The 13,363-nt window shown below is 38.3% G+C and overlaps 1 protein-coding gene across 1 annotated transcript in view; it reads left to right on the forward strand.

Annotated features, from left to right (window-relative positions):
• The window catches only part of LOC126262657 (uncharacterized), a 303,755-nt gene extending 296,687 nt beyond the window's left edge, over nt 1–7,068 (forward strand). Inside the window, exons 7-8 of the mRNA XM_049959430.1 lie at nt 1,797–2,049; nt 3,822–7,068. Coding sequence (XP_049815387.1) covers nt 1,797–2,049; nt 3,822–5,566 — 1,998 coding nt within the window. The 3' untranslated portion in view covers nt 5,567–7,068. The remainder of the gene's footprint in view (nt 1–1,796; nt 2,050–3,821) is intronic.
• Nucleotides 7,069–13,363: the final 6,295 nt, after the last annotated feature.

The following is a 13,363-nucleotide window of genomic DNA, read 5'->3' on the forward strand; positions in this document are numbered from 1 at the left end:
GAGATACGATACTGCGTGAAGAATTTGACAGAGAACCGAAAGATCTGAGTCGAAACAAGACCCCAGGAATAGACAACATTCCATTAGAACTACTGACGGCCTTGGGAGAGCCAGCCCTGACAAAACTCTACCATCGGGTGAGCAAGAAGAATATTATAATTCCAGTCCCAAAGAAAGCAGGTGTTGACAGATGTGAAAATTACCGAACTATCAGTTTAATAAGTCACAGCTGCAAAATACTAACGCGAATTCTTTACAGATGAATGGAAAAACTGGTAGAAGCCGACCTCGGCGAAGATCAGTTTGGATTCCGCAGAAATGTTGGAACACGTGAGGCAATACTGACCCTACGACTTATCTTAGAAAATAGATTAAGGAAAGGCAAACATACGTTTCTAGCATCTGTAGACTTAGAGAAAGCTTTTTGACTATGTTGACTGGAATACTCTCTTTCAAATTCTAAAGGTGGCAGGGGTAAAATACAGGGGCGAAAGGCTATTTACAATTTGTACAGAAACCAGATGGCATTTATTAGAGTCGGGGGGCATGAAAGGGAAGCAGCGGTTGGGAAGGGAGTGAGACAGGGTTATAGCCTGTCCCCGATGTTATTCAATCTGTATATTGAGCAAGCAGTAAAGGAAACAAAAGAAAAATTCGGAGTAGGTATTAAAGTCCATGGAGAAGAAATAAAAACGTTGAGGTTCGCCGATGACATTGTAATTCTGTCAGAGACAGCAAAGGACTTGGAAGAGCAGTTGAACGGAATGGACAGTGTCTTGAAAGGAGGATATAAGATGAACATCAACAAAAGCAAAACGAGGATAATGGAATGTAGTCAAATTAAGTTGGGTGATGCTGAGGGAATTAGATTAGGAAATGAGACACTTAAAGTAGTAAAGGAGTTTTGCTATTTGGGGAGCAAAATAACTGATGATGGTCGAAGTAGAGAGGATATAAAATGTAGACTGGCAAAGGCAAGAAAAATGTTTCTGAAGAAGAGAAATTTGTTAACATCAAGTATAGATGTAAGTGTCAGGAAGTCGTTTCTGAAAGTATTTGTATGGAGTGTAGCCATGTATGGAAGTGAAACATGGCCGATAAATAGTTTGGACAGGAAGAGAATAGAAGCTTTTGAAATGTGGTGCTACAGAAGAATGCTGAAAATTAGATGGGTAGATCACATAACTAATGAGGAGGTATTGGAGAGGATTGGGGAAAAGAGGAGTTTGTGGCACAACTTGACAAGAAGAAGGGACCGGTTGGTAGGACAAGTTCTGAGGCATCAAGGGATCACAACTTTAGCATTGGAGGGCAGCGTGGAGGGTAAAAATCGTAGAGGGAGACCAAGAGATGAATACACTAAGCAGATTCAGAAGGATGTAGGTTGCAGTAGGTACTGGGAGATGAAGAAGCTTGCACAGGATAGAGTAGCATGGACACCTGCATCAAACCAGTCTCAGGACTGAAGACAACAACAACATCTTCCTCTGGTACCTGAGGCAGGAAACAACAGTACCAAATGCTAGATTGGAATATTTTTCTATTTTTAAATGAGTGCATCTGTAGTATGGCAATTTTTGACTAACTTAATGGGATACTGATGTTTGACACCATTTATATAATTTAATATGTCTAGCAGAAAACCATTCTCTGTATACCAGTGGTTCTTAAAGAGGTGTAGGTTTCCTTATTATCTCTTCAGGTAATTTTAACTGGAGTAAATTGTGTATCTAGTTAACATTTCAAATTGTATGCTGCACCTAATAATTTACATTATCATTATTATTATTTTGCAGTTTGAGCCAAAAAGCCGTCCATCTTTCGCAGAAATTGTTATCCGTCTTAATCGAATCATTGCTGATTATGAACTCCAGCAGAAACAGCAACAAGAACAGCAGGAAATACAAATCTTGGGCTGTGCTTCACTACCAGTAGATCGTGTCTGTGCTGCAGCACCTGCGGTAGCAGGTGCTCGAAGTGAAGAGGTTATTTCATGTGCAGGAACTGGAGCTGCTCCAGAAGAACGTGATGCTGCACAGCTCAAGAAAGGTGACCAACATTACATTATTTATGATAGTTATGGAGGCAACAAATGATGTATTGCCTCCGTACCACACTCATGGTTGCTTTCCCCAAGCCAATTTTGTTCAGAATCATGTATGACTGTATCACCAGCAGCAGCAGCAGCAGCAGCAGCAGCAGAAACAAAAACTGCATCAGTGTCATATATGGATAAAGGCTGCCTCTAGACTTTTTGGTGCATTGCAATCATTATCCTTGTTATCGCTTTGTGTTTTCTAATGTAATAGATCCTTATTCCATTTATCTTTTCTTACCTCTTGGATTTCCCCACCTATTAGTCCCAGTCACTTCTACAGTAATTTCCAGTTTGTATCTTTCCATTGATCACTGAGAACCCCTAGTTTTTATTTTTTTAAATTAACTCCATGACTCGCTGCCGTAAGGAAAACAGCTAATACACGTGGGTTGTAAACAACCTGTTCACAGCTTATTGAAAATATAGTTTTCAAATTTTGTTTAGTTTACCAAAAACAGTGCTGGACATTTCTACTTGTCCTTTAATTGTTATTGTCAGTCAGTGATTGTTGTCAACAGGGTCTGTGATTTTGTTGTTAGTTTCTAGAGTTCCTTTATCGAAATGTAGGTTAAACATTATTTTGTCATATTGTAATTGCTTTCAAATTTATTTTCATACTTGATCCATTATTTTCTTCCATTCATTGTTGAAGTTTAGCTGCAGTGAAGGCAAACAATATAATGCCATCAGCAAAACAAAGCTGGTTAAGATCCATTGCATCATACTGTTGGGATAATAACAGTTAAATACAGCTACCCTCAGTTTCAAGCAGAAAAAAACTGATCTCAGAAATGAACTTTGTTTATTCATTCAGAAATGTGCCGTGGAAATACATTCAGTATGAAAGAAAATTTCTCACATACAGAAGTACACAGTTAGGCTAATACAGGTTTCTTACCCATGATCAAATTGTAAACTGTTGTTTGATGAATTTAACATTTCTGTTGTAGCTTCACTGCACCTATTTGTTCTTGTGGCATTTGTGGTAAATACTCTCTTGCAATGCAAAAGAAAAATAGTTACCTAGCATCAGTTTCTTCTTTCAGGGTTATTGTTTGTGTCCTTCAGTTTTCTGTGTCTACTACCAGCCAGTTGTTAGGGCCAAACTTTCAAAGGGAGCTGAGTTAGTACCATAAGTGGTTGAGGTTACACCAATGCATCTTGTGCTGCTATACTCTTTTCCCATCATGTTGTTTGGTGGCTTATGTTAGTGGATGGATTTCTAAGTAAATGCCAAAACATAATATTTGTGATGTGTGAAAAAGGTTGCAAGGAAAAAAAGTGTATGTTATTGGGTTTCCATCTACCCCAGCAAGGAAATAGAGACAAATAGGAGATCATTTAATCTTTGGAATTCTTATTTACAATGAGAAGAAAAGTACGTGTTGTGATGGTATGCAAGGAGGGGGGGGGGGATTTAAATGGGGAGTACTTCAGATATTGAGTTCTCATTATTGTAAAGAGAAAATTTGATTCTTTGTCCTTGAACTAAAAATGTGGTAATTGTTAGACTTGGCTCGTATAAGTAGCTGTCATTGTTAATGATTAAAAATTATGAAGCATGCATTGTTACTATGTTCATTCAGTATACTGTATCATTTTAAAATAATTTAATATCCTAAACCTGAAATAACATTTGACATTCAGGTGATATTTGTCAAATTTTTATGTCTAAGGGTGTTGAGAGATGCAATTTCGTTTAACACTTGTTTTGTCTTTACAGTGTGCCATCGTCGATCTTGGTCTGAAGATGTTGGCAACTTGGTGTTCCCAATGCATACTGCACCAAGTGAAAAGGCCCGCTGCCATTTTGTGGTGACGCCAAAGCATGTGGGAGAGAGCATGGTGCGGCAGGACCCGCACTACAAACCATCTCGAGCTAATCCCTTTGCTGCTCTGTCCCAGTTCAGAGGAGTGAAGAAAATTCTGGGAGGCCTTAATAAAGGCAGCAGCTCTAGCTCATTCATGGCGGGACCAGGAGGAGATTTGTTTTCATCGTGCTTTGAGCTGCCATCACCATTCTATGGCCCAACACCTCCAAGTACACCAACAGCAGAAACTGATTCCATCCACGAGGCATCTATTTCAGGAATAAAAGGCGACTCAGTTGTCCAATCCTCACCAGATGACAGTGATTCAGCAACTGGTGTGCTGAAAGTTCAGAAGATAAACCAACCGCTTTCTCTGCCATCTTCACCTACAATGATGCGCAGAAGAATTTTCTTAAATATGAAAAACTTATCAACACCTCGGCTTGCATCAAGCACTTTTTCTTCAGATGAAGAAAGTAACATACCAAAGAAAAATCAAGTGACATCAAACAGCCAAAAAACTTGTGCTGAAATAAATACGAAGTGTGTTACTGTTGAAGATAGTGACATGGATTCTTCTAATTTAATGTTATCACATCCATTGTTTATAGCTAGTGAGAGTGCAAAGTCTGAATCACTTTCAGAGACTTGTACGTTACAAGATTCTCAGCATACACCACTTTTTATTAATCACAGGGTATGTTCATCAAGCTTAAATCTTGCTGATGCCGGTGTCCTTTTGACAGAGGACCCTGGTGGAGGACTTGGCCTTCCAACCACATTAAGACGAAGAGGGTCCTGTGAATCAGGCTTCTTTAGTAGTGTTAGCGAAGATTTTACTATTACGGCCGGGGACTTGTTACTGCCCTCTGAATTTGGAAGTATTCACACAGTGCCCCGTAGCCATCATAACACTTCATCAGCGACACTCTCGTCTTCCTCAGCAGCGTCATCTTTGTTTCTGTTGGATGATTCTGCAAACTCAACTACTACTGTGAGTTCTTTGAGATCAGGTAGTGGTGAACTTTGTGACTTTGATGAACTCAGTACTCCTGGTGGCATTGTGGCTCGTAGTACACCTCATCACCATTCTCTTATTTATTCAGCGAAGCGGTCATCATCCATCTATACTGACAGCTCAGAAGATATATCTAGTTTAGGTGGGAGTGATATTTCCTACTGGGAGGACAGGAATTGCAGTGCACGACCTCGTCACATAAGCAGAATAGTGGAATACTTTGAAAGAAAACAAAGTGGTGCAGCAACAAACTCTGTGTCCAGATTGTCAAGTACTGCAGAGAGAGGCACTTCAGTGTGGGAATTACCTGATGGATCTTTCTCTGTGAAACACCAAAGAGAACTGCTTTTCCATCAAGGTACTTGTGGGAGCAGGAATTCACCAGTAGACTTTGCACGTCGTATGGAAAGCTCAAATTTGAATGATGCTATACGTTCCTCAAAAATTGCTCTTCTCCGAAAATCTTTGGAGAAGGCTGCTATTGCTCAACAACAGGCTTCTCATCATCAAGGGAGGTCTGTACCTGGTGCACATAATGATCGAACTTTGTGCACAAAACGAACTGTTAATGCAACACAGAGATTGATGATTTGTGAAGGAGCAGTTCGTTCAAAACTGCCTCTGTTTGATAAAAAGTAAAGTGTGGTAATAAGTCATAAAAGTGTCCTGCCATTTATAACGTGTTGTTGATGGTGTAAGTATATTTGTAAAAGGGATAAATACAAGTACATATCCATCGCAGTTCAACAGCTGTGAATGCATCATAAACTGTATTACATTTTAATTGTTTTATTCAATAGCAGTTGCTTTATTTGATTTTTATCAGGGGATGAGCTTCTAAAAAAGGAAATAATTCAGTCATTTTCCTTTTTTCATAATACTGTTTATATAAAATATATTTCTGAAATTTCAACCGAAATTTTAGTTTTCTCTTGAATTGGTGACTGTTTTCTATTCATATAAAAATTATTTCACAATTATTCCAGTAAGTTATGTCTACCTCGGAGTACAATTGTTGGTAACATACATACGTTACATTGTTATTAGCTTGGTAAATAATGTACGCTTCTCATATATTTTGAATTTCGTTAATGTACATGTATTGTGTTTATTGTTTGTGTGGCATGCATTTTTATTTCTTAGCAAAAAAAGGAAATGTTGTGTATCAGGTACACTGTTATAAAAATTGTGCTGAATACACATCAGGAGACAGGAAACTACACCTATTTTTCAACCAATGTCCTGGTGAAACAATTTGTTTTACAAAATTTGTGTTGTTAACAAGCACAATTCATATTTTTCTCTAATGGACCCACATTTTCAGCAGAAACAGTGAGAAATTTTTTGTATGGAAACAGAGTTTAACCAGTAAAGATCACCCAGTGCAAAAGTAAAACTAATATTTTTTCAGTATTAATGAATTTTTTAATTTGAGTATGTGTTTTGAGTTTTTCTGATTTATGTACCCATTTCAGTTAATAAATTAGCTGAAATGTGTTAAAATTATTATTTTGTGTACTCTTTTGTGTTATTATTTATTTCTTGGGCTATCAAGAATAAATGCTAGTTTTTGTTAAATTTTAACATTTCTGTAACCTGTTCGTAGGCATTTTCTTATTATTGAAATGGAATGTGAAGATCATCAGTATTACTACCAGTTGAGTTCTGGTCTACATTTCTGTATTAGGGTCATTGTTATCTAGTGATATGCTGACAGATTAGATATATAATGTATTTTTAATAAAAGAATTGCCAAAATTCAACTTTGACAGGAACTCATTTTTGTCGTTAATGATATTTCGTACACCATAAGTTTGTATACTAGTTTTAAAAATTAAAAAAGTCTGAAATACTAAATGTTGAAATGACCATGTGTTAGTGGCTGTTGAAAAGTGTCTCAAGAAGCGCAACTGTTGTGACACACTGTCATTTGAGGCTTTGACATTGCTCTTCAGTCTGCAAAAAATGTGAGCAGCGATCAGTGGCCTTCATTTTGTTACCTCAGAATAATTTAGTTCCAAATTTTTGCAAATATTTCACCATGTATGATGTGATATTTGGAATCTTAGATATTCCATTAATAGGTAACCGTCTAAAGTTTGACAGTTATCGTTTCTAATAAACGTATTTCAAAAACTGTATCAATTAATGTATGTCATGAATTTTGCCAAAAATCCTAAAAGTGTGAGAAGTGCCTATATGATAAAGAGAAGTTTTATAAGGGTTTGTGTCATAATGGTTGTGTATTGTAATTTTTACCACTGATAAGGACTCAAAATGATCAACTTAATGGAGACACCAGAATGGTTGAGAATAAAAAAATATCAAACTCAATAGAAATGAATCGGTAGTTGAGCATTGCCACTTGAGGTTTGGTTCAGATATTACCATAGTTCAGGAACTGAATAAATTATTTATTTATTTAATAAATAATTTCTGGTATATAGGAATTAGGTGCAGCTCTGTAGAAAAAAAAAAAATTGCCTGTAGCTTAATGATGCAAAGGACCTAAAGATCTGCTTTTGGAAAGTACAGATATTTATTGAATAGATAGTAAAAAATATAAAGCAACTGTAGTCAACAGATTGTTGGATATGACGAAACAATGATCATAAAGGACTGTAAAATGCACTTTTCATTATCCAGAATAACTGTGAGTTCCTTTTTATGTGCAAGGTGTCATAAAAGAACTGGATGTAGACTTACCAATATTGGAAAGAGGGTAGATTACTATTCGCCATAAAGATGACACTTTGAGTTTTAGGCAGGCACAACAAAAAGATTGCTACACATTTAGCTTTTCAACAAAGGCCTTCTTCAGAAAATAAAACATACACACATGCACGCAAGCAAGCACATCTCAAAACACACATGACCGCCATTTCCGACTGCTCGGAACAGAATGCCCAAGCGAATGCATTCCGATCCAAGCTACTGGTGATGGCGGTCATGTGTGTTGGAGTTGTACTTGCTTTCTTTGTGTGTGTGTGTGTGTGTGTGTGTGTGTGTGTGTGTGTGTGTGTGTGTGTGTGTGTGTGTGCGCTAGTGTTGTTGATATTCGAGCCTGGAGTTTTGGATTAAAGAACAAAGTTATGAGCTGTCAGTCACCCATAATCTGTGTTGGGAAAATATTTGATAGTGGCAGGAGTACAGAGAGAGGAAAAAAAGAAGGTGTTGGAAATTGGAGTACACGGGGAAAAGAATTAACAGTTTGGTCAGAGATTGGAAATCTATAAACACAACTAATAACAGAAAGAGGAAAGATAGAATAATAGCAGTTGCATATCAAGTATAAATTTCACCGGAAGTGTAAATTTAATGTGTATTAGTATTGACCAATAAGTCCACTCCCTAAATCTCTTTCCATCAATAAAAAAATGTGGTTTACACTGTCTGCATTGTGTGTCCAGAAAACAATAGTTATTCAGAGAAACTCTGACTGTAAATCACAATACATCAGGCTCTTCTTTACTTTTATTACATGAGCTGTTTTTCAATTATCATATATGGAACATTTGGCGAATCACTGAAGGCAAATACATACTCAGTCATGACTACGTTGTTTCAGATGATTTAGATTGTCCCAGCACTGCAGCCTGACAAGGCATCATAACAGGTTGGTTGTGGATGTACAACATTTTTATAGTTACTCTTACGAAGGCACTGTTGCTGTTGTTGGAAACCTTTGAGTGAACTGTTAGAATCAGTCTGGCTTCTTTCAAGGTATAAATTTAATTGACTTTGCTTACTGCAAAGGAGTGTAATAATACAGATATAGAAAATGCTGATTTATACTGTCCAGCCCCTAATGTGACCACCTATCAAGGGCCTGAATAACACTTTCTGCTGTGTGGAGTGCTGCAGGAAATGCAGGAAGAGTGTCAGTGACGTCCAGGAAAAACAAACTACTGCATGTAGGGGTGGACAGCTCCACGAGGGTAGATGGACACTTGTGTTGATCCATTGTGCCTTCCAAAATGATTACCGTATTTACTCGAATGTAAGCCGCACTCGAATCTAAGCTGCACCTGAAAAATGAGACTCGAAATCAAGGAAAAAAAATTTTCCCGAATCTAAGCCGCACCTGAAATTTGAGACTCGAAATTCAAGGCGGAGAAAAGCTTTAGGCCGCATCTCCAAATCGAAACAAAGTTGGTCCATTGTAATATGAGACACAATTTAGGTCGAATGAATGACGTTACAGCTACAGTAGTTTGGTTCGATTTGTAAGCTTAGCAGTTAAGCTTTACCAGGTAGCCATTGCTATGCGTCAGGTGCTCCATCTGGTTTGCATTGATTGCACATTTTTCTTTGATCTGATAAGTGCCGTTCTCTTTGTTATAGGTGTTTACGTCACTCTAAGCTGAAAATGCATTATTGTACTGTGTCATGCATTGTTATGTCGCATTCTGGTAATGAGTGTTTACGACCTGTCATCACTCGTGGCATGGCTTGCTTTGTGCACGCTACCGCCGCTTACAATTTTTTTTAAAAAAAGAGAGGAATCGTCTCATTAGCAAAACAATGGCAAGAGACTGTTATCTGTTGTTACACTGCTGCTTGCTTTGATATTCATCAACAAGAACCAAATAATAGACTGCGTATAATAGAATATGTTCTGAACGAGAGTTTAGCGAAAATTTTTCTCCGTTTGAAAATCTTTGCAGACGCATCTTTAGTACATTATATTCTGCACAGAAATTAGAGTCATCTTAGATTTAAAAATCTAGTAAATTGCCATGCTTCATTTCTGACTGTATCACTATTAGGCATAAGAATAATACGAATATAAACATGACATGATATGTATATTCTTCCGCGTTTTCTGTTGTCTCACTCTAGTTTCGTAGTTTATTAGGCTGACAGGATTTAAATGAGATAGCAGCAAACACGAAAAAATACATGGCAAAACGTTTATATTCGTATTATTCTTATGGTGAAGAGAAAACTGCCTGTGATTCACAATTCATAAAAGTTCCTATTAGCAACCATCTCTTCTCACAGGTAGGAAAAAATTCAGAACGTAGTTGGCCATATTGACAAACATCCCAAACAGTCTTGCCAGTCGGATTTTCGTACTACATTGAAGTTCTGCTACATTCGAAGATGAAAAATAAGGAATTTGTATTACTTCGTTGGATAATATATGAAAATGCAGTGGTCAAAAATCGGGGCGCAGAAAAAAGCTCGTCTTCCACCTTTTTTTTTTTTTTAATTTATTTACTGACGCAAAGGTTTTGGCGCCAGTATTTATCTTTGTGCCTGCAAAGCATGCCTGTGTAGTGCTACATAGTACATATATTCGACGCCAGAAGTAAGTTGTGGCGGCACCTACCAACATTTTTCGGAACTTCCGCTTAATTTGTACTCGATTCTAAGCCGCAGCCGGTTTTTTGGATTACAAAAATCGGAAAAAAAGTGTGGCTTAGATTCGAGTAAATACGGTAGATAACCCATGAAAACATTCTCCCAACCTTAACACATGCAGACATTTCACCCTGTACATGCCAATGGCCATCTGTTCAGTGGAAGTTAAAATGTGATTCATATGAAAAGGCCACCTGTTGGTACTCAGTGGATGCCCAGTTGTGGTATTGGCATGCAAGTTCCAGCCTTCATCACAAATGAATGGCAGTCAGCATGGGTGTGTGAAGGTTGTGAACCAAGCTCACTGAATGGTTGGGAGGAGACACTGTTGGTGACCCTTTAGTTCATATGGGCAGTCAGTAGCTCAACAGCTGCAAATCTATTTGACTGTACACATCTCTGCAGATGTTGTTCCCCCTGTCATCTATGGCCCATGGGGCACCGCAGTTACATTGCTGCCAGTTGCCATTTTGCATTACGCGGTACTCTAATTATGGTGGCAAGAGAACAGTTTACAGATTTATCCATTACAGAAACGCTTCCACTCGTGGTCTGAAACCCAAGGATTATGCCATTTGGGTGTCAGATAAATTGCTCCATTTCTGCATTACATTGATGACTGCAGTGTTGTCCGCATCCTCCCGACACATTTTGCATATCCTCCACTGCTAGTGCCGCCACCTGTTGTCTAAGAGTGTTCATTGCATGTTGACGTCAAACGTAGGCAGTGGTCACATTAATGTGACTGGACTGTGTGTAATTGCTGTTCAGTGGGAAAACATATTAAAAAAAAGGAATCAATCATACTGCAATTGATGCATTTGGAGACTGACAAGCATATGCTATCTGCCATACTATTAGCCTATTAAACTTGCTTCAGACTTTACCTATTATCATTAAATGCTGAATCCCAATATTTGGCATTCATGGTTGATAGTAGCATTCTTGTTTATAAAGGGATATGACTGTAGCTCCCAAAAAATAACTATGTTGGAACATTTTCAAAAGTCCATTTTTTAACTTATCAAGCCCCTGCAGTTAACTGAGTGTGTCATTAATGTGATGTGGGGAGTGTGTACAATCACTTCCCAAACAAAGAGACAGTGGGTGTAAAGAAGGCTAGTGCACTTACAGCACAAGTCTTGCAACTTCTAGTTAGACAATATATTTTTATACGTTTTTTGTCCAACAAGCTGCAGTTTCCATCACTGTGATAAGTACATTTGTTATGTCTGATTGTAGTAATCTTTGTAATTTAAATTTTGCACTGTTTTAGTCAAATAAATGCTGTATAAATTGGGATTCGGAATGTGAATATCAAATACACAGAATGGTCCTGAGACAGACAAGAAACATCTTCTTAATGCTAATGAGAGATTAATCAGTCTGACAATGAGAGGAACTCCACATTGAATATTGAGCTTGTATAAATTAGAAATGGTAACTTAATCCAAAAGGAAAACTGTTCAAGTTGCAAATATGAAAAGTAAAGAAAAAGAAAATAAAAGGGTTATTCAATAGAAAGCCAGATTTTATTAAAAAGAATCTATTACAAGAATGAAAAACAACACTCACTTATATTTCAACATAATTCCCCCCCCCCCTCCCCCCCCCCCCCCCCTGGACAAGCTTCTCAATTCTAGGTGCAAAGAATTCTTGGGGGGGCATACGCATAACCAGTAATGTACTGTTGCTGAACACTGAGCCATTAAGAGCGTCTTTCAGTGGGTTAAAAAATGTGAAGATCTGAAGCTGCAAGCTCTGGGGAACATGGGGGTTAGGGCAAGAAGATGAACTTCAGGTCTCCCAGAACATGCCCATGCACTTTTCTTTAGTTTCTGAAGTCAAGTGGTTTGGAACCCACCTCATAACGGTTTCTTGAACATTAGTACATCATGAACAATATGGTGTGCTGATCAGACAATGTTTATTGTTGCTACACTGCCACTTCCCATTCCCCCCCCCCCCCCCCCCTCCATATCAGCCCATTGACTCTTGCAGTGTTGTTATCGTGATAGCATAGATGAGCATCCTGGGTGTAGCGAATCTTCTACATCTACATAGATACTCTGCAAGCCACTGTACAGTGCGTGGAGGAGGGCACCATGTACCGCTACTGGTCATTCTCTCCCCTCTTCTACTTGCAAATGGAGCAAGCGAAAAATGACGGTCTATATGCCCCTGTATGAGTCGTAATTTCTTGTATCATCTTCGCAGTCCTATGTGCAATGTATGTTGATGGCAGTAGAATTTTTCAGCAGTTAGCTTCAAATGCCGGTTCTTTAAATTTTCTCAGTAGTGTTTCTCGAAAAGAATGCCGCCTTTCCTAAAGGATTCCCATTGAGCTCCTGAAGCATCTCTGTAACACTTACAAGTTTTACGAACCTACTGGTAACAAATCTAGCAGCCTGCCTTTGAATTACTTTGATGTCTTCCTTTGATCCGACCTCGTACGGATCCCAACCACACAAGCAGTACTCATGAATGGGTCACACCAGTGTCCTATATGTAGTATCCTTTACATGTAAACCACATTTCCCTAAAATTCTCCCAATAAATGGAAGTCGACCATTTGCCTTCCCTACCCCAGTTCTCACGTGTCCATTCCATTTTGTATTGCTTTGCAACGTTATGCCCAGATATTTAAATAACTTAACTGTGTCAGGCAGGACACTATTAATATTGTATCCGAACATTTCAAGTATGTTCTTCCTACCCATCTGCTTTGGATTCTTCAACAGACTGAACTTAGGGATATTGGTCTTTAATTTTGTGGGTCTGTTCTTTTACCCAACTTATACATAGGAGTAACCTACGCTTTTCTCCAGTCGCTTGGAACTTTGAGCTGGACATGAGATTCACTATAAATGCAAGCTAGGTAAGGGGCCATTGCCATAGAGTACTCTTTGTAAAACCGAGTTGGAATTCCATCTGTACCTGGTGCTTTATTTGCCCTCCAATCGTTCAGATGTTTCTCTATGTCAGGAATGATTATCAGTATATTGTCCGTAAGGGAGCCTGTCCGATGGTCAAATGACAGTATGTTTTTATGATTCTCTTTTGTGAACT

The sequence above is a fragment of the Schistocerca nitens genome, chromosome 1 (assembly GCF_023898315.1).
Source record: "Schistocerca nitens isolate TAMUIC-IGC-003100 chromosome 1, iqSchNite1.1, whole genome shotgun sequence".
NCBI classification, from domain to species: Eukaryota; Metazoa; Arthropoda; class Insecta; order Orthoptera; family Acrididae; genus Schistocerca; species Schistocerca nitens.